Below are 19930 nucleotides of genomic sequence, written 5' to 3'. Positions count from 1 at the left end.
AATGCTTCTGAGGCAAGAAGTAGCTCGGGACACACATGGCGCACCAGCTTAAGGGGAAGGCCATCCTTCATAGGATCATTACGGCTGTTAATTAATCTGAATGTGTCGACGGGAAAGCTTGGAGCTGTCGCCTCTTTGCCCTATGGTTTCAGTTAAACAGCCTCCGGATGGCTACGCCTGCAGCGTCGAATCGGGGCGGCAAGAGCTTCCAAGCAACCCATGGCAACGGCCAATACGTCTGATGCCTCCGACAGACGGAACACGACGCGCATCTCCAGGTTCTTCTCCCACATCACTTGGCGTGACACGAGGAGGAATTTCCTCCCACAAGATGTGGAGACAGCAAGCTGAGGCTTGGTCACGTTTTATTTGGTTCTTGGCGGGGATGCGGCACATTTTGTGCTCGGCTGGACGATCCTGGACATGGTCAATGGTCCTCGGAAGGCAGCCCAGCTCCGGTGGCGGAATGGCAAATCAACGACCCAGACGCCAAAGATCAGGCGCTGCTATAATCTTTGAATATGCGAGCCGTTACGAAATGCAGTGTTCTGGTGCCGTAAAATTACAGATGACAGTGGTAACAAGATGTATCCGACTGTCATGTATAAACCAGTACGCTCAACCCAACTCCTCAACTCCAGAATGCTTTCGAAACCATGCTCGATTTCATTATTGCTTCACCTTCACTACGCTCCAGCGTTGGAGGCCGCAATGAATACGCGTGCCAGACTTGAAAAGATACAAGCCCGGCAACGATACATCGTGTACAGGGGGCACCCCCCTTGTTCCCAGCAGAGATTTAAATTGTGCAGACATATAGACATATACATACAATCCCCAGAATTCGTGTTCCATCGTCTCTTCAAGGGAAATGGCCAAAATAACAGTCCCCTGAAGAGGTTGGCGATGGTATCGACAAGGAGACCTGGCTAGGAGCTCAGGTCCACCACTTTGGGTTTCGACACGCGACGCCGCTGTGCCTTCTCGCTCGCGCCGAGCCATTTCTTGAGAAGCTCAAATACGTTCTCATCGGACAGCAGGCCACGGTGGTCGGCCTTGATGCCGACTCTTTCTTTTGCCGCGAATCCATCTGCCTGTCGACAACCATACATGGCAAGCGTGAGAAGCTGCTTCTGTGATTGATCACTGATGAAGTTGAGGAAGACTGCAAGAGGTATGCTATCCTAATGTCCTCTTCCAAATGAACTAAAAGGCACTTAAAAGAATACAAAACTACTACTGCTGGGGTGTGTATACTGCTCATGTGCAACCTTGGTGTAAACCTGAAACTGCTACTGTTTCACTTTTGACATTTTGGTCTGGCATTTGTATAGGTTCATGTAGTACTAGGCATCCTTAGCAAAACAAGGATGCAGTGCTTAGCATAACGCGTGGTGTCGGATGCTTATCAACTTACCATTGCTGATTCAGCAGGAACTGTGCCATCTCCATCCACATACGTGTATGCTGGCTGAAAAGAGAACATCCAGGTGTCATGTTGCTGTGAGAAGCCACCGAAAATATACAACTAGAGACTGATGAGGGTCAAGTAAGAGGGTACAGTACCACTGTGTGACACACTTCTGACAGATCTCCAATCGGGGAACTCTTGGAGCCATAGCTGCACGAAAATAGAAATAATGTATTTAGTGCCAGAGGAATGAAATTGTGTGTATCAGCTATCAGACTCGACACTAGAGTATTTTCTCCTAAAATAATTGTGAAGTATCCTCACCAATAAAAGGTAATATGGATATAAGTTGACAGCTCCAGCTTTGGAGCTAGAATGCCCATATCTCTTTGCACAAAAGATTGATAAGAAACTACCTCATTTTTTTATTATATTCAATATTTATAGAGTACCATCCCAATTCATGTCAGCTGCTAAAGTTTCTCTATCTTAACTTCATACATTGTAACCTACAAGCCTATAGGTAGTCCAAAATAAGATTGATGGATTTCAGAATAAAAAATCTAGAGCAGTAAGAAAAAACAATGTGATAATAGTATCAGCTGCCATCATAAACTTACCATACATCATATGGAGTGTCATAAGATGTCCCATATATGTTGTAAAAACTCACAGTATCTGGTAGTTCAGCATTGTCAAGAATTCGGCGCGTCTCAGTGGCCCATTTGAAGATCGACAAATTAAATGGTAGAGCTACTTTCTTCCCATTATACATGAGCTACAGGTACAAAAAAAAGGGAATGAAGTACCAGTGGATTAAAGAATTACCCATACTAGGAGAGCTGCATAGGTCATGCACATGAATTTAAAGCCTATCTTGTAAGTGCATGATTCTTAGCTTTGGTAGCAAAGTCACTTTAGATTTATATATGTATTAACAATTGTGTCAGAAACAACACTACCCAAAAAAGTTAAAAATCTACCTCATTGTTCCTTAAAGCTTCTTCAAACAAGGATACACAACCAGTTGCTTCATATTGAACTAGCTCCACCGTTCCATCCTTTTCAGGGTTCTTACGCCAAACCTGAATAATTGGTTTTTTCTTCCAATTGAAGTCCAGATTTGGCAACATTTCATAGATTGATGGGCATTCAACAAGCTGCATATAATTGGAACAGACTTAGAAGGGGGAAAAGATTGTTTGAAACAGTATGGTCAAGAAATTACCAGTTGGTGCATTGCCCATCTAGAAACAAAAAAGAAGCTCTCAAAACCATAAACAAACTGCAGTCCAGTAAGTAGAGAATCATTGATGCATCCTGGGGCACCTGCAGAGATAAAATTACTAATATAAAAAGCATATTCTGTAAAAGGACATCAATAATTAATACAGTTGACTGAAAGCTCAAATAAATTACCTTGAAATGGACAAGCAATGCAAATCCATTTGTTTACATACTTTGTGAATACCTACAAAATGGGGCAAATTGAGAAACGAATTTTTATGCCATAAGCAAAATGACATGGCAAACATAAAAACTCACATCATGATTTATAGACATGAAGCAGCACACTAGCAATCCACCCATAGAATGTGATATTATATTAACCTTTTTCCCTCCAGAGGTCTTATAAGCAGTTTCAAGTTTTGTTCTCAGACCAGCCATCACTTTGTCTATCCTGCCAGATAAAACCACTGTTACAGCATCTTGTGCTTGCACAGCGATGAAGTGTTGATCCATTCATTTATTGACCGACTCAACAACCAGCACCATAGGGATAAGCCCACAAGTAGGAAAGTACCTGTTGCTTTGACGAAAATCATAACCATATCCAAATAGTGTGGTCCCTTTCTTGTACCCACAGTTAATGAGCATATCGATCATATCGTGGAAGTGATACACCATAGTCAGATGGACAAGTTCTACAAACTGAAGCATAAAAAAAAGGAAAACCCATATCAGAGGCATTTAAGCTCTTCAGGGGGCAGATCACAGTACATCAATACAGAAATAAAGTCCAAGATTCTGTGATTCTGACCATCAATTCTAACAGAGAAGTACAGATACAATCAATCATTTTAGTCAGTAGTCACAACAAAGATCAATTATAACAGCTGTCTCAATTTCATCAGTTGCTTAAATGCGCTTATTTGTACTTCAGGTGCAAGGCATGACTAGCATTGTCTCACTACTCAAGTTGCTGCTACCAGTACTCCACATAAGCACCCTTATGCTGCTGCATGGGTTAGGCATTCCCAATTTCCAGGGTGCGTGTTTCTCGGAAGTTTGGTACCACTGTAGGCACTAAAAGCATGATTGAATGCACCACAAATTCCAAACGAGAAAATAATTCTAAGTTTTAGAGATTACTACCCGAAATCCAATATTGTTATCTTTATCTGTCCACAGTCCAAATTCAGTCTACAGTGGACATCTAGCAATTGTCTGTCCCTGTCTTTCCAAGAGGAAGAAAAGATGAAAAAGGGTTTTGGCATCGATAACAATGATCACTAGTTCCTCTATGTGGCCATTTCCTCCTGTCCACTTCCTATTCACACCAATCACCAATGACTGAGTGCGAAACGACTCACTCCAAATATCCCAATCCACTGGTTTCGGAAAAGAATATACCATGCTTAGACACCAAGAAAAGACCGCTTTTAAAAAATATCCCGGCTAAACTAATCACGTTTTGAGCGCCTTGCCGCCTTCCATTGAAGCAACAAACGGGAGCTCACCCAGGAAGGATCAAGAATGTCGATGGCATACAGCCCGTGGTCGTCCTCCGGCACGACAATCTCCACGTCCTTGTCCAACGCCTCCACGTACCCTGCGCAGGAACAGGCAACCAGAAGCACGCTTGAGACAACCACTCCCCGACTCAATTCAGGCGTTTCATCGAACACCTGAAGGGGCACCCCATGTAGTAGCAACGAAGTAGTAGCACAGCTCGAGCAGGCAACCAACCGGTGCGGGCGTTGTAGAGCGACCAGAGGTACTTCTTGAAGTCGAGGTTGGCGAAGAGGATGCGCACCCACACCCTGAGGTCGAACTTGGGGTCGGACCGCCGGCGCGCGTGCAGCACCGACCCGCCCATCCCGGACACCAGCAGCACGGGCTCCCGGCCCCCGCCTTCCACCGCCGCTCTCCCCCGACGGGACCGCCCGCGGCGCCGGCGTTGGCCCCGGAGTCGGCGGCGGAGCACGCGGAGGCGGAGCCGGAGCTCCGCGCCGAGCATGGTGGCAGTGGCAGCGCGCGCGCGGCGAGGCGGGCATGCGGGGCGAGCGCGAGGTGGAGTGCGGGCGCAGTATTAATCGGCGCATGGGGGGCGGTGTCGCGGTGACGGGTGAGCTGAGGGGCGGAGGCTTCTCGAGCGAGCGAGCGAGCTGCCTGGAGTCCTGGACCAGGGCTCGGTTCCGAGAGCGCGCTGAGCCGCTGACGGTCCGGTAACTTGTCCGGGCCCAGCGTCAGTGTCGTTGGACCATGAGACGATAGACCACGAGGAGCGCGTGCGGATCAGCGAGGAATATTCTGTTTCCCTGTAATAACACCGGCACTTTCCAAAAAAGAGAAGACATGCAGATGCTGCCGTGGGTGGGGCCATTGACCTGTCACCTGCGGTGAGCTCTCTTTCGTCTTCCAGGCCGCTGCTGACTCGGCGCCGGCGGTCCTTGTACGAGCGCTACTAGCTAGTAGCAGCGATTTACACGGTGACGCGATCATGCGACAACGACACTCCCCTCCGTCTACAAGGCAGCCTTGGCTTTTGTTCTCTCATTCATGGTCGAAGCTCCCAGTCCCAGCTGCTAAATTCGGCCACGTGCCGACGTGTTGCTTTTTTTCCTTTTCTTCCCCCCTTGTTGTTACTTGCCGTTCTCTTGTTGCTTGGCCATCTGGATCGAGTTTCAATTCAAGGCCAATCTCAACGTGGATGAGATCGAGAAGGAGCAACGGCGATGTTCCTTCCATCTCCTAGCTGCTGTTCGCCCGTTCCTCATTTGCTGTTATCTGCTTGTCTGCCTTTCCTACGGCGCAACAGGCAGCAGCCAGAATGAGCGTAGAACTCCACCCATGCATCAGCAAGGGTTGGTCCCTTTGCAGTACGGCAGAGAAATCACTTCTACAGGCAGCGGTAATTAAAGGTGTGTTTGGTTGGTTGTATCATTTGATTCATGTATGAAATGATTTAAAATAATAATGATCATTTTGTTTGGTTAGGTGAATTGGACCAACTCATCCAGGATGAGGCCATCCCACTTAATACATTATTCTACTAATTAGAGTGAACCATATGGTACAAGTAAATTGGTTGAATCATCCCATCCAGGATCATCCATGCATGCATCATGTGGTGCATGCAACCAAACCCACCTAATAAGGCGTTTTTTCGATACCTCTATGAGTTAAGTACTTTGAGTAGTGGACCGGACCACTCCAATCAGCTAGTTACCATCGCAGTAGAGTTGCAAGCGGAGGGAGCAGGATACCGTCTCTAGTCAGGCTAACGATTTTTTTTTTCATTTTTCTTTCCCTTCAAGCGATTGTGCTTGTAGATAATGTGATGTATGGGAACGATTTCTCTCACGTAAAGTCAGAGATGTAGTCATCGAATAACGTGAGGTCACACTACTCGCTCGCTCGCAAAGTACATGCTCGATCGTTGGGCATCAGATGAGCTACATCCCTAACTCATGGCCACTTCCATGGACGATTGCTTGTCGCAGCCACTTCCACCGGGTCTGCCGTAGGCGACCGTGTTCTTGCCGAGCACGGCGACGTTGTAGCACTTGGGTGTGGTGACCGCATACTTGTCGGGCATGCCCTTTATGTTAGTCCCGTTGATGGCGACCTCCAGGTCACCAGGGCGCCGTCTAGGAGCAATTCAGAACCCGAGACTGGGTGGGCTTAGACCTGAGCATTTTAAACCCGGCTCGGCCTGACCCGAGCCTGATGGGTTTTGGCCCGCCCACGCTAGCTGCCAGGTCGGGCGTGGTCGGCGAAATCTAAGAAAAAAAATCGGGCTGGTCCAAGCCCACCCAAATAATTAATTTTATTTACTTTTTAATAAAAAACGGGCGGCTCGAGCCCGGCCCGAAAACTTGGCCAACAATGTTCATGGGCTATTCGTGGGCACAAATTTTTGGCCCGAAATGAACTGGGCTAGCCCGGCTCGAGCCCAACTGACCCGCAAAATGCTCAGATCTAGGTGGGCTACAACTTGAGTCCAGCCCTTATAGTTCCCCCTGCACAACCATGTAAAGACCATAAATTCAACCAAACTTTACTCAACAAAAGAAAGTCCCAACACAGCATACACTACTTCAGCTCGGGTCATGGCTGAGTTCTAGGTCCGACCCTGGCGGCGCCGTCATTGTCTGGCATGTGGGCGTTACACATCATCGTGTTGGTGGCCACACCGTCGAGCCTTGTGTCCCGCATCACGCCGCCCAGTTGGTTCACAAATCTCTCAAGGAAGAAGGTCGGGAACAAGAAGTGCAAGAAGTACCCTATGGTCGTGTTGTTCACGGACACCTACCACTATTGCTGACCCGAAGGCTGCATATGTGTATATATAATAAGATCGATCTGAGCTAAGAATAATTAATGCAGAAATGTAATCACCATGTAATATAGTACAGAGACGAATCTAGTGTGGGGGTTTTGAGGGACTCCATGCAACCCATGAGCTAAAAAAAAGAGCTCCTATATTTCGGGGGAGGGAGAGGAAGGGGAAGATGAGCATCATATGCTGTTTATGTTGACCGCAATGTAGGGTACACCACCTTAGACTATGTAGGAGCCATCATTGATGGAGCCACCGTTGATGAAGCTCATACCAAGAAAGATATCATTACTTATCTGAATGGTGAACATGGCGAACCCTGCATGCACGTCCCACGATTTTCACACGATTACATGAACATGTAGGGATTTGTAGATCGCAGGAGTTTGATTAGCGCCCTGCAGCTTCATCTCAGACGCCACATGCCGGTTGTCCTACACGACAGCGGCCGACACGATCTTGCCCCCCCCCCCCCCCCCCCCCACCCCCCCCCCGCCCCCCTGGAAAATTCAAATCGTGGTTAAAAATTGAAAATTTTACTCTATTGCTCGTAAATTGAATTCTACTAAAAAAATGAATCGTGTTAAAATTGAAAAAATAAACTCTGTTGTTCCCCGATAACGTAAAATTTGAATTTCTAGCTGCTGCTGAAAGGCGCGGGGCACACGCTTCTCCTGAGACCAAAACAAGCAATTAGGAAGCTGTGCGGCGCGCGCAGGCCACGTCGAGCAGGCGGATGAAGCAGGGGCGATCCGTTGCCAGGCCTGCTGAAAACTGTTGCCTGAGGGGCTCTCTCACCATTTCAAGCACGGACATCAATCCGGGGGGCCATACGACGACAGCCGGCCCCTTTTTCACAAAAAAGCACCGGGAAAAAATGCCTTCAAATTGACCTTGCAATCAATTCCTGTAACACTTGTGTGACATCTCCATATGGATGAACACGAACAAAGCACAGGCACTCCTTAGACATGGACTAGTTGAAACGCGGCATAACCATGAAAAGAACACCAAAATTCACAAGTTACAGACACGACCACACTGAACCGAAATAAATGAACCAATGTAAATCCAATAGCTTGACAGCTTGATGCGCTTTAGCCCAGGGGTTCTTATAGGAAGGCGTCCTTCTCCAGCAACTTCAGAACCTCATCCTGATTGTTGAGCCTGGCGACCTCGATGGGGGTCTTCCCATCCAGATTCTGGACCGTGCTGCGACCGTTTTGACAAGTTAAGCACAAGTCGAGGGGTTGGAGTTGCTTAGGTTAAGAATTAAGAAAACAGCTGTTTAAACTTACACAGCAGCGCCATGCTTTAACAGAAGATCCACACATTCCTTCCGGCCATACCCAGCAGCGTAATGCAGCGGAGTGTTTTTGTTCTTATCCAGGGCGTCAACTGCAGCACCAGCCTCCAGAAGGATTTCCGCACACTTCAACTAATATACGGAACATCATTCAATTAATTTCCACTAATCAAGATATCTAAAAGATGGAAATAAGCAAAAAGAAATGCAGCACTACAGCAGGCTCCAGTCTGTTAATCACATCACTAGTGGCCCTAAAGCACAAGACTGTGTATCTAAATTATACAGTAGTCAGCAGAGAAGTGCCACAAAGCATCTACATATCCAGGAAATTCCTTGCAACAAAACAAAGCATTTGCAAAAATGAAAAAAAATTACATAATACAAATAAAACAATATGGTAGCACAAGGAAAACCTTTCCTGCGAAAAAACGTGAACAAAACCATGTTGATCAACTCATGGGATTTTCAAACTACTTGTGATAAATTACAAAAAAAAGGAAGTCCAGTTGTATAACGGTATATGTTGCATAATTTATTTCAGTTTAAGAAAGCTAAACAGATTCACTTACCTCGCCGTAGCCACATGCAAAATGCAAGGCCCTTCTTCCCTCTGCATCCTCTTCATCTTTGTCCGCTCCACCATCCAAAGCTTTCTTCAGACCCTATTGTTTCATCAAAATTGTACAGACACTTAATAGGTTCCTCAGGCACAAATAAAAGGTAAATTCACATAAAGTGAAAAGCTAAGGGAAAATGCGCATTTAGAAAAAGAAAACATAAATGGGGAGATCTGCATGAAACAGTAGAATCCCTCTAAAAATTCTACAGAATTCCTCCATTCCAAATAGGGCCAAGCAGAGGGAACCCAATGAAAAGTTTAGTCATAATTTAACCATATAGTTTCCTAATGTGAAACAGGAACAAATCTTATCTAATAATAAAAACATTTGCCGGATTCACACTAATTGAAGGAATGAAGCCTAGTTTGCAAGCTGACTTCATCCCTGTAGTTTTGATGGTCCACGTTTGAAGCAGGTGGCTTGAGGTCTATAAGTGCAAGAAACCAGATATAGCATAAAACTGTCCAGTGAAAACAGGCCCCAACAACAATGTTGATGCAACTCTTGTAGAATTCAGATTCTACAGCCGTCTGTTTAAGTCCATTACCTCTTCATCGCCAACACTGGCAGTGTGATGAACAATGGACTCATCGTCGTACCCGCCTTCTTCCTCAGTTTCTTCAGGTCCAGAGAGTACAGTGGAAGCACTAGAATCTCCTGGAAGGTTAACTCCCATTGCCTGGCCAATCTTTTGAAGAACCTCAGGGTCATTCCAGTACCTAAATTTAGTAAACAGAACTGTCTTAGCAATTTTGAAGACATTATCTGATCTCACAATGCAACAGTAACAATACCCACTTCACCATAGCAGATGGACCACCATTCTCTATCTCATCAAGAATTGGCTTCAAGGATGGATCTTCCTTGATACGAGCCATTCGCTCTTCAAGCTGCTCCTTATGAGCTGGACTACTCAAGTTCTCAAGCATACTGGACATGGCAGGATCCTATCACACAAGGAGAGAACATGAGGGAACTTATGATATGGAGATAAACCTGGCAATAAATGGGGAAATCACTGCTTGATTACCTGCATAAGAGCATTCCCAAGACGCTCTGCCATTGACACAAACTGAGGATTTTGCATAACCTGTTGCATTGTTTCCATGTACTGTTGAGGATCCAACGCAGGGATACCCTGTTCTCCGGCACCCTGAGCACTTTTCTGAAGCTGTTCAGCCATCTGGTTGAACATAGGGTCGCTTGCAATTTGCTCTGCCATCTCTCTTATTGATGGATCCTGCACATGACAAGCATAATAACAAATACAGTAAAACTAACTGAATGTATGAATGAGAATGTGTCTCAGCAGGGAGAAAAATTATAGTACAAGCATCTTAATTAAAACATATTAAGGTAATAGGGAGAGAGCTTACATTGAGCAAGCTGCTCATAGAAGAAAAATCAAAAGGGTTGGGGAGGCCTGCACCAGCCGCTGCAGATGGCTTCTCTGGTTTCGTATTTTTGCTCTCATCTGAAAGATAATTGGGTTGACCAATAAGGAGAACATCAGATAACACAGAATTATCCATTAGAGACAATAAACACACAATCATTACATCTTCTATCCTAGTCACAGTGGCAAAGTCACATAGCTCAAGAAGCCCAACCTGTAGCAAATAATTTAATGTACACGCATCACTAGCTCCCTAGAACAAGAAACCAAGGTGCATCGAGTAACAGCAGAACTAGGCCTGTATTGAGCACCAGGATATAAGCGACACCATGGAGCTCCCTTGTCACTAAGCACTACTGATAAGTTTATGTCTATACACCATCTAACAAATCACTCATTATCCATAGAGCAATCAGTGAAGAACAGAACAACTGTAATGTAAGAACCGGTTCAAGGCCTACGAAATTTGCAGCACGACAAATCCCGAATCCGCCACCAAATCTCAACTGCCATCACTCCCACCGATTCAGGCATTCAGCACACAAACTTCAATTTCCCAACCCAGCAGCGTCATCCCCTACAATTCCGCCCCAGCCGCACCGATCCAAACCTATCCATACGAACCGCGCACCCCAAACAAAGCAAAAAACTAACAAACGCGAACACCCGGTACGGATCTAGTGGCAGGAAGCGATCCAAGGAACCACACACGGATCGCCAAACAAACAACGCGGACACAAAAGCACAGAAACTGAAAATCACGGGCATATCCCGGGTGGGCGGCGGGGAGGGAAGCCGGACGAGGGGTGTGCCCCGAGGCAAATAGTTACCGGAAGCCATGGCGGAATCGGCCGGAGCGGCGCGAGGGCGATGCTTGTGAGGCGAAGGACTCGGAGAGGAAACCCTGGTGAGCTGGGCGACAAGACGATGACTGATTAGCACAATTTTTTTTTATTTCCTTTTAGACGTCGATGTAATTGTTTATGCCAGGGAAATTGCCAGCTTTGGTGCTGCGGCAGATCGGACCCGGTCGTTCACCGAAGGACGGGTCAGATGGATCAACGAGCGTACGGGTTGGGCAAGGTCGCACAGGCCTGTCCCATCCAGTAACGGATCGCGCAGGATAATCGTGATGTGGGACCAGCCCGCTTTGGCGAAAGACCTCGCGGGCTGCGTCACAGCCGCACACAGACAACGATGCCTGCAGGAGTACAGCGTGAGTCCACAACAGCAATAGCGAGGCGTTGGCGAAGAATTCCAGCACTATCAGGTGATGAGTTCGCATATTGCCAGTAATAATCACAAATGTGTCCGGTTTGTTTGATCATGCAGCGACCAGAACCACGACACTAATGAGCCTTGCGCTTCATTTACAAGAGTTGATCAAACCGTGATCTCAACTTCAGGAAATACCAACATTACGATTCCAACTAGCCCCGGATAAAGATATTTGCACAGAAACATTAGACACCGGCAATATTTGTTGCTTCTGCAATATGCGAGGTAACGTTCGTCCAATATCCTCCAGTAATAATATTTCAAACAGGCCACTGCTTTATGTACACCACTTATTGAGACGACTCACAACATTATGTACGATATAAAGTCACAAGAAACGGCACACCCGAACGGAAAGTCAGTTGGAACGCTGGACCTGGATAGGTGAAATGCTCAAATGCACACAATAGTTAATGGAATTGAGCATCAGGGTTTAGGCAAATCCAGCCAAATGCTACTAGGCGTTGTCAGCTGGGCCGTGGTAGTTTCTCCTCCTCAGCTGGGACTCTGGGGCAGGTTGCTGAAGGAAAATCTTGGTAGGATCATTCGGGTCAACATACCTGAACATATCCAGCAACAATGAGTTCCCAGAGGATACAACGGTAACCAAGTGCGGAACAGAAAAGATTGCTAGATTCGAGCACTTACGCACGACGCATCATTTCATCAACAGGAGTCTGCGCAGCTTGCAGTGGGTCCACACGTGGTGCCATGTTGGCAGCAGACTGGGCTTCAAACTGGTTGTAGCGCCGCACAGATGCAATCAGGTTCAGGAAGAGAGGAACAAAAGTACCACAGCCGCCTTCCTTGAATAAGATCTTGAAGGTGTGAGTTGAGTACAGGGCCCTGTTCTGGTTCTCCGGAACAACCTGCATTGCAACATTCGATGTTAGCAACCAAGTATCAGAAGTGAAGTATTTTATGCCAAGCATTCTATGACACTCACTGGTTCCACGAATCCAGATATGTTGTTGCAGTGAAATATGGGCTGATTGAACTTCTCACCGTGCACAAACAACTGCAGAGAGTGAAGCAAGAAAGAGCATTCATATTGATATTGTGAATAAAGCAACACTTACAGAATCCCAAACCCTGAATCAGGTAAAAGCACATTAAAAAGAGGGGGCAAAAGGAACCATAATGGCACTTGAGCACTAACAAAATCAGTTAACCATGATACATGGGACAACGCCAACAATCAACACAATAACCCACAGGTTCAACGAAAACCAGGTTGTAAGGAACAAAGAGACAAAAGAAGACTTTATTAACTTTAGTAAAAAAAAAAGTGCCATACAGGCTGCAATTTTCATTAAAAAAGCATATGCTAAAATACCATGTTGCACAGCTAGATAAAAAGTTTCTCATCCAATAAAATCCACCAAGCATTTGAGGAACATCATATTACTGGAGCACCACCTTGATGAATGATTGATGGATCTTAGTGGATGATATTAGTTCATGTGCAACAACACATGATATTAGCACCCTTTTTAAAAAAAATGGCAATTAAAGCTAAAAACTGCTTTGGACTGAACTTAATAGAGTCCCATCTTTCAGCTCATTTCATTTCTTTGTTTGGATTGGCTAGCAAGATCCTATATTCACCTAGATTCTATTAAGCTTCTGCACGGTAATCATCCGTCTGACAGATTTTTGCTGCCCTCTGGGCAAATTATGGGGCAGTGGGAGAGAATATTCCCTGTACTAACATCGTAAAGTACCTCCACAATTATCAAACATATGTTGTTCAGAATACATGCAGTGAAACTTATAAAACTTTAGCCAATGGAGGCATTGGGATACAGATAAGATCATTGCCATATGCCCGGGAGAGGGGGGTAAGACTAGCCTACATGTTATTCCTATACTTATCCCCACTTTACTTAATACAAAGAAACCCAGAACGCGGTGCTGTTTGTCACACAAAAAAATGGCACTGGGAGATTTGAAGTGGAAATTATGTCTCCAGAACTACATGTAAACAAAGAAAAGGAATAGAACTTGTATTCTGATTATACCTCCCTCTATGGCTTTGTGCCTTTGCCCTTACATTTTGTCCAAACTATGTAACAGATACGAAGAATCAACTTTCAGCATGGCAGTACTTACCAGGGGCATATCAAAAGCAAAGAAGTTACCAACAGGCTTGTTGGGAACAAACACCATCCTTATATTAGACAGGTAAATTGTGCCTTTTGTTTTCACTTGACCGCCAGGAGCTCTGATTGATAACACAAGAGAAGCAATAGTAAGAAAACATTGCAATATCTGTTTGCCCAGACCAGTAATTAAGAAGCGAACGGGCCTGGGGACCGGTTGGTCACCAGAAGCCCAAGTAGCACCGGCATCAATAGGAGGTCCCAGGTTCGAACCCCTCCGGAAGCAGATTTCGAGGGGATTTTCCAGGATTTTTCCTGGACTGTTGCAGCATCAACATGTGCTGGGAACTGGTGTCCGAGACCATCTCTTCAAGGCAGGCATGTGAGTGAGTGTAGGATGTAGGCCTTAGCTTGCGCATAGGGGTGTGTGGCGTGTGTGTGGAGTGTGTCTACAACTTGTACTCTCGTAAGCGAGGCTATCTCAAAAAAAAGACCAGTAATTAAGAAAATAAGCTTCCAAAACAAGCATAAGTTTAGGCCTTATCCAAAGAATAAATCTACCAATCAGGTATAGTGGTCATTGGGCAATGAGGTGGCAAACGATGCTCAATATTACAAGTGGCGAGACAATTTCTATTTTATTAGAGATGTTTGAATTCTGGACCTCTGTTGGACTACTGCCTCAGGTTGTACTGCCTATCAAAGATTAACTTAAATACCAACCATACAAGATTAGGCACAGTTTTCCCTTTCTCATCCAACTGTTCTTCCCACCTGGCGCTCTAAATTCTCTAAATAACGAAATACAACAAATCATGCAGATCATACTTCAAATTTGCATTGTAGTACTATGAAAACCCTGCAAAACATATGGATGGAATATTACCAAGCAAGCAGCAACCAAACAGATTCGTTGCCAGACAAAGGGGCGGCGACCGCACCAATGGCCATCCCAGGCAGGACCTGAAGGCGAAACACACCAGCCGAATGCTAAATTCCGGCCGGCCACTTCGCAACACCCTGTATTTTGGGCCAACTCCACGTCCCCTTCAGTTCCCACCCGAAAAACCTAACCTAACACGGTAATCCCTAAATCCCCACCCGGAGACCCAGAATCCCCCGCCACATCGCGATATCAGCAGGCGTGGGGGTTACTTACGATGGGATCTTGTCGACGTGAAACTCGACGCCGTCGCGGGCGAGGACGAACATCTCGCCGTAGAACGGCACCGGCATCCCGTTCCCGAACAGCTGCGGGTTCTCCGCCATCTTCTCTCCCTCCTCTCCTCCCCTCCCCTCTCGCCGCTTCGATTCCTCCTCCCTCTGCCGCGCCGCTCGATTGATCGCCGAGCGACGACGAAGACTCCGACCCGCGAATCAGTGGTGACTGAGATCGGGAATTCGGGAAGGAACGCGTCGATGCTTCGCGTATCTAGCAGTAGGGTCGGTTGCGTCGCGCTGTTTCGCTTCTCCGGTTTTGGATTGCTTCGTTGGATGGATCCTGTCAGCCTGGACGCGTGCGCGATGGGCTGGCCTGGTTTTTAGAGCCGCGCGTGCGCGTGGGTTTTGTTGTGTGTGTGTGTGGTGGACTGTGGAGGGTTCGGGTTCTCTCTCGTTCGTAAGGGGGCCAGACTCCAGAGTGTTCCAGTCCTAAATGGGCCCAAGCCCAACCATGGGCTTTTCTGACTTGTTTAGATGCGCTCTTTTTTCTCTATAAAACAAATACAGCACTACTTCCTTTTTAAACACGGAAATATAATTCATTTAAATTTGTTTAATTAAGAAATTTCAAGAGTGGACTAGAAATATTTTAAATTCATTTACATATGACATAATTTATTTTATATAGTGCTGGTTAAGGAATCATGTAGGAGACGGGTTGGTGTTCTAATGAACTTATATTTCCGATCGGGGGTAATTAATAGTAATGATGACCTCTAGTGGGCTCATTTAGACAGAGATGATCATCAAGGTTCAGTTATGCATATATGAGGATTAAAGAATGATTTCGGTGCTCTTTCTTGCTCTCAAATTGCCTTTGTTGCCTAAACTCTAGTCTCACCACGATTTAAAAAGATATAAGAGCTATGCAGTCATTTGTAGAAGAATAGAATTCGAACAATGTGCCTCCTATAAGAGGCTTAAACCACATAAAAATAAGCAGAAAATGCTCCCATAAGTACACAACAACAAAGAGCTCCTGCCCTTGGCCTCAAAAGAAAAAAAGAAAAAAAGAAAGAAAGTTAGTAAATTCTAGAAACAAAGATGAGTTTCTGGACATGTCCAAGATGTAACTTTCATCGTTCAAATGTACTGTAATTCAGTAAATACTAATGAAGTATAGCAGATATCATAGTTACGAAACTACTTTCTGATTCAAGTGTTCAGACTTCTTACGCAAAAGCGATATCAGTGCCCGGTGATCAAATGAATGACGTATCATTTACACAAGTCTGCAACAACATCATCGATAGCTAAATAAACACTCATGGTCTCATGTACACAAAGAGAAGCAAATAGAATCTTACAAATACACCTATGCTGCATGAGATGGAGGACAGGAAGAATACAACAATAAAGTAACAACAGAATTTCCATAATGGTTTCCTATCTGGACAGGTTCTTGCAGGATGGCATCCAACCATCGACTCGATCAACAACAAAGGTAGGAACAGGAACAGGTTACAGGCTTCTTTGTATCTACATTCACATTCAGGTGGAAGCACGCATTGTCGCTTGTGGTATGAATATGATACTACACAAAGAACAAAAATTTCTCTGGATGCGAAGTTCTCCAGGGCATATCCTAAGCACGTTGCGACTTGTGAGCAGCTCCGGAATCCGGTGCGAAAGGAGCCTCAATGGAAGTGGTCCTCGTGATGGGTGTCATCCTGGTGGTACAGGTACAGGCCAAAACCGAACCGTGCACAGGCTTTGCAGAATGCTGCTTCCTCTGCGGCTGCAACGGCGTCTTCCCTGCGGCCCTCATGGACCTGCGCTGTGCCCGTAGCATCTCTGTATGCCTAAACCAACAGAGATATAAGTATACTAGTAGATAAAGATGGTTGTTTCAATGTATGCTAGTTGGCCTAAAAAGAAATAAAAAAGATGACACAGTTGATATGAACTGTATAGCTCCAAGAAAGAGCCACTTTTAATTCGCATCAGTACAACAGAACCACAATGAAGGATGATTTGTGCAGTACTTCCATACAGAAAAGGTGAGAAAGGATACCTCTCCATCAGTTCCTTTCAGTATCACTCGATAGACCACGGTTACAGTTCCATTCGCAGAATAAATAACATCACGAACTTCTCCGCACCAACCTGAAAATAGGAATCATCAGTGATTTCTGCATCCAGATCGGTGCTTTTTGTAAAAAACTACCATATAGTTATACAGGTGCAGATTGCAGATAATTTTTTTTACTTAAATATCTCCTGTCATAACAGCACAGATATTGAATACAAATGCTAACAAACATTTCAGCACCTTCCTTCTAGAGTAGTTCAGACAAAAAAAAGAAGGGTAAAGCATTTCACTATAAATGTCTACAAATGTCAGCGAAGTGAGGCAAGTTCTATAAAACAGGTGTGGAATGGTATAAACTGGCTATTTGCACTTGTGATAGCTGAAAATGAAATTTATGAGCACATTAACAAGAAACATGCGTCCAAAATACAAGCTTGATGGAGTTATGTTGTATGATTAACCCATATGAAAGCACCAGAAAACAACTGCAAACTCAATTTAGCATCCAGGAGAAAAAGGAAATCATAATTGTGTTCATTGAAAAATAAATCATAATACAGAAGAGAACTCACCTGGTGCATAAAAACTAAGCATTCTGTTTGCATGATACCTGCACAACCAAGATGCACGCAATATCAGTATCCTCGAGTTTAGCACATTTTCGCCTAGAAGTTTACATCAAATACTATTTAAGAGACAATCATCACCATATATTTATCTGTCAGACCCTTAAAAGTAAAACGCTTCTTGTATGTAGAGAGGTAAGTCCTGCTTATCTTAGTACTTAGTACAATTAGTATCATGTGAATGATTGGTGTTGTGTGTTAATTTATTTTTGAATAGTCCATTGTCATCTTAACCAAGGATGAATAACCTTGCTTATCAAGAGAATAGAAGCAGTGTTGATAACCAAAGTAATTGTACATCCAGCAAATGCACAATCATGATTCATGACAGAAGAAACACTATGATGTGACCTTGTGGACGGCCAACATGGAGAATGGGAATCTACATAGTAACAACATATTATCCCTGCATTATGAAAATGGAAGTAAATCATGCTTCATTTATTTTGTTGGCTCAGGATATCTCAGATGGCTTAGACATGGTCGCTCAAGACTGAGATGAAGAGATAGAACTGCATGGCGTATACCTACACTAGTGGCACTCTGTTGACTTCAATCACAAATTACTATTTCACCAACTAGGATAGTTTACATCAAGCTGAATATCTATTTTTGGCATAATTATTAGGCATATATTGTTATATGGTACTGCATTAAAAGTTATCCAATGAAAACAAGAAAAAAAAATAAAACGTTTAAGATGGCAAGTCAACTCCAATAACACAAGCCAAAAAATTAGTTAACTTATCATGTATGCACAAAGTTAGATCCCATGAAGATATGGTTTTTTAAGATTAAACTCAAAAGTTACTGCTTCATTTGAGGTAAGTTGGTTTCAAAAGGTTGATGTGACAGGGCAGGACATATATGCCAACTTGGAACCATATAGCTCGATCCATTTTGCACATTAGGTCATAACTAACTCCCTTTTAAATTAAACAGAACAGGCGCCCCACCTTGTCTGAAATTCAGAACTCAATCAACATACGAAACAATTGACCATTGACTTTGTACATGTTTTCTTAAAAAATATTATCGGAAGAACAGGTTACTCAGGTAACTTGTGATAAACTATTCGAATGGATGTGTTGAACCGATCAACAACACAGCAATCAACACCATCAACCTGATCAAATGTGCCCTTAGAAGGAAGTAGAAACAAAGAACAGCCCTTGTAATTGATAAGGAGGCTAACCAATCGAATTAATGCCACAGTTGGAAACCCGTGACATATCACCGTGCCCATTCAATACAAAGCTGTTCCATCCCATCAATTGTGTTGCCTCAGCGGCATTTTCGCATCCCACCAATTCAATCTACAGGCTAAACAACTAAAAATTCGCAGAGAGGCTTTGCGTATCCAATCGGTAAGGTTGATATGCCTAAATCCTCCCAGAGAGCAACGGATCGCGCATTCTCCTCTAAAACGGACAGCTAATGAGCAGGGTACGCGGAGAACAACCAGCAGACGGGGGCGGGGGCTGCCCCGCGGAGCAGCAGGAGAACGACGGCACTCACCAGTGGACGGTGTTGGTGTCGGGGTCGATGATCTTGTCGGGGACTCGCTTGTTGAGGTCCCGCAGGATCTCCACGAGCGGGCGCGTCATCCCGGTGGCCTTGTCGAGCGGCACCACGTAGTTTGTGGTGGGCACCACCCCCTTCCCCAGCCCGCCCTCCATCTTCGCCACCACGGACGCGCCCCGCCACCGCCCCTGCCGCAGCCGGGGCCGCGCGGCGCACAACCCCACCGCCGTGCACCCGCCCCTCGCGGGGACGACGGACGCCGCCGCCGCGAACGGGAGCGCGGTCGCCTCCATGCGTGCGCTCGGCCCGGTTTGACTTGGGGATGCGTTTGGTTCCGGGGTGGTGGGTGCGGGGACGCGGGGCCGGACGGGGAGGAGGTCGGAGCCGTAGAAAAGGACCCGGCTGGGAAGGAGGCCAGCCAGCCACCTACTCCCCGTACCGCTCGCTCCGTCCGGCGCGGGGCGCGTGAGCTCGCCGCGCGGGACCCGAGTTTTGGGGGCTTTCGCTCGCGGTGCGGAACGGACGGCCCGGTGGTGGTGGTGGGTGGGTGTGCCGGGCTGCCGGCTTGCGGCGTGGGCGTGGGCGCGGGCGCGACGCGAGGCTGCGGTGTGAAGCGGCGTGGCGTGGCGTGGCGTCGCGCGGCGCGCGCGGGGATAGGCCCTGGGTTGGTGAGGAGGGGCTGCGATCTTGGCGGTGTGAAGCGGCGTGTGTTTTATCGGTGTGATCTACGGCGGTCACGGTCGCCGGTCATGGTCCACGAGCTGCCGAGTGCCGAGAAAGGTGGCGGCTCGCGGATGATTGGTGCCGGGAAGCGATAAGGCCGTGGCCGTCTGATCTGTCCACTT

At 45.9% G+C, this 19930-nt stretch overlaps 4 protein-coding genes across 6 annotated transcripts; all 4 read right to left on the bottom strand.

The window, feature by feature from the left end:
* Window positions 1–643: 643 nt before the first annotated feature.
* On the bottom strand, window positions 644–4754 carry LOC117844208 (phospholipase A(1) LCAT3). 2 transcript variants are annotated; one of them, XM_034724964.2, is made up of 11 exons: window positions 4382–4754; window positions 4153–4244; window positions 3216–3343; window positions 3023–3092; window positions 2831–2882; window positions 2640–2740; window positions 2395–2571; window positions 2032–2189; window positions 1567–1621; window positions 1418–1471; window positions 644–1094 (listed from the first exon to the last, which is right to left on the bottom strand). In XM_034724964.2, the coding sequence occupies exons 1-11, from the start codon at window positions 4650–4652 to the stop codon at window positions 930–932; spliced, it is 1323 nt and encodes a 440-aa protein (XP_034580855.1). In that variant the 5' UTR covers window positions 4653–4754; the 3' UTR covers window positions 644–929. The 2 variants fall into 2 exon arrangements, with proteins under 2 accessions (XP_034580855.1, XP_034580854.1); XM_034724963.2 differs by having other exon boundaries at window positions 2957–3092; window positions 4382–4748.
* Window positions 4755–7847: 3093 nt separating this feature from the next.
* On the bottom strand, window positions 7848–11292 carry LOC117842927 (ankyrin repeat domain-containing protein 2A). Of its 2 annotated transcripts, XM_034723452.2 has the most exons (8): window positions 11133–11291; window positions 10283–10380; window positions 9937–10146; window positions 9705–9853; window positions 9454–9625; window positions 8856–8948; window positions 8276–8415; window positions 7848–8189 (listed from the first exon to the last, which is right to left on the bottom strand). In XM_034723452.2, exons 1-8 carry the CDS (start codon window positions 11140–11142, stop codon window positions 8090–8092), a joined length of 972 nt encoding a protein of 323 aa, XP_034579343.1. In that variant the 5' UTR covers window positions 11143–11291; the 3' UTR covers window positions 7848–8089. The 2 variants fall into 2 exon arrangements, with proteins under 2 accessions (XP_034579343.1, XP_034579345.1); XM_034723454.2 differs by lacking the exons at window positions 7848–8189; window positions 8276–8415 and adding an exon at window positions 8517–8704 and having other exon boundaries at window positions 11133–11292.
* A 473-nt stretch (window positions 11293–11765) lies between these two features.
* LOC117842928 (UPF0664 stress-induced protein C29B12.11c) lies at window positions 11766–15203 on the bottom strand. Its single transcript, XM_034723455.2, has 5 exons — window positions 14842–15203; window positions 13693–13804; window positions 12527–12598; window positions 12229–12449; window positions 11766–12140 (listed from the first exon to the last, which is right to left on the bottom strand). Exons 1-5 carry the CDS (start codon window positions 14949–14951, stop codon window positions 12038–12040), a joined length of 618 nt encoding a protein of 205 aa, XP_034579346.1. The 5' UTR covers window positions 14952–15203; the 3' UTR covers window positions 11766–12037.
* Window positions 15204–16136: 933 nt separating this feature from the next.
* LOC117842929 (DNA repair RAD52-like protein 2, chloroplastic) lies at window positions 16137–19687 on the bottom strand. The gene is made up of 4 exons (XM_034723456.2): window positions 19080–19687; window positions 17508–17545; window positions 16918–17009; window positions 16137–16705 (listed from the first exon to the last, which is right to left on the bottom strand). Exons 1-4 carry the CDS (start codon window positions 19376–19378, stop codon window positions 16541–16543), a joined length of 594 nt encoding a protein of 197 aa, XP_034579347.1. The 5' UTR covers window positions 19379–19687; the 3' UTR covers window positions 16137–16540.
* Between the last annotated feature and the right edge of the window lie 243 nt (window positions 19688–19930).

This window comes from Setaria viridis, chromosome 2 (assembly GCF_005286985.2).
Source record: "Setaria viridis chromosome 2, Setaria_viridis_v4.0, whole genome shotgun sequence".
Lineage (NCBI taxonomy): Eukaryota > Viridiplantae > Streptophyta > Magnoliopsida > Poales > Poaceae > Setaria > Setaria viridis.
The sequence above is the reverse complement of the archived record's forward strand: the minus strand, read 5'-3'. Positions and strand labels throughout refer to the sequence as shown.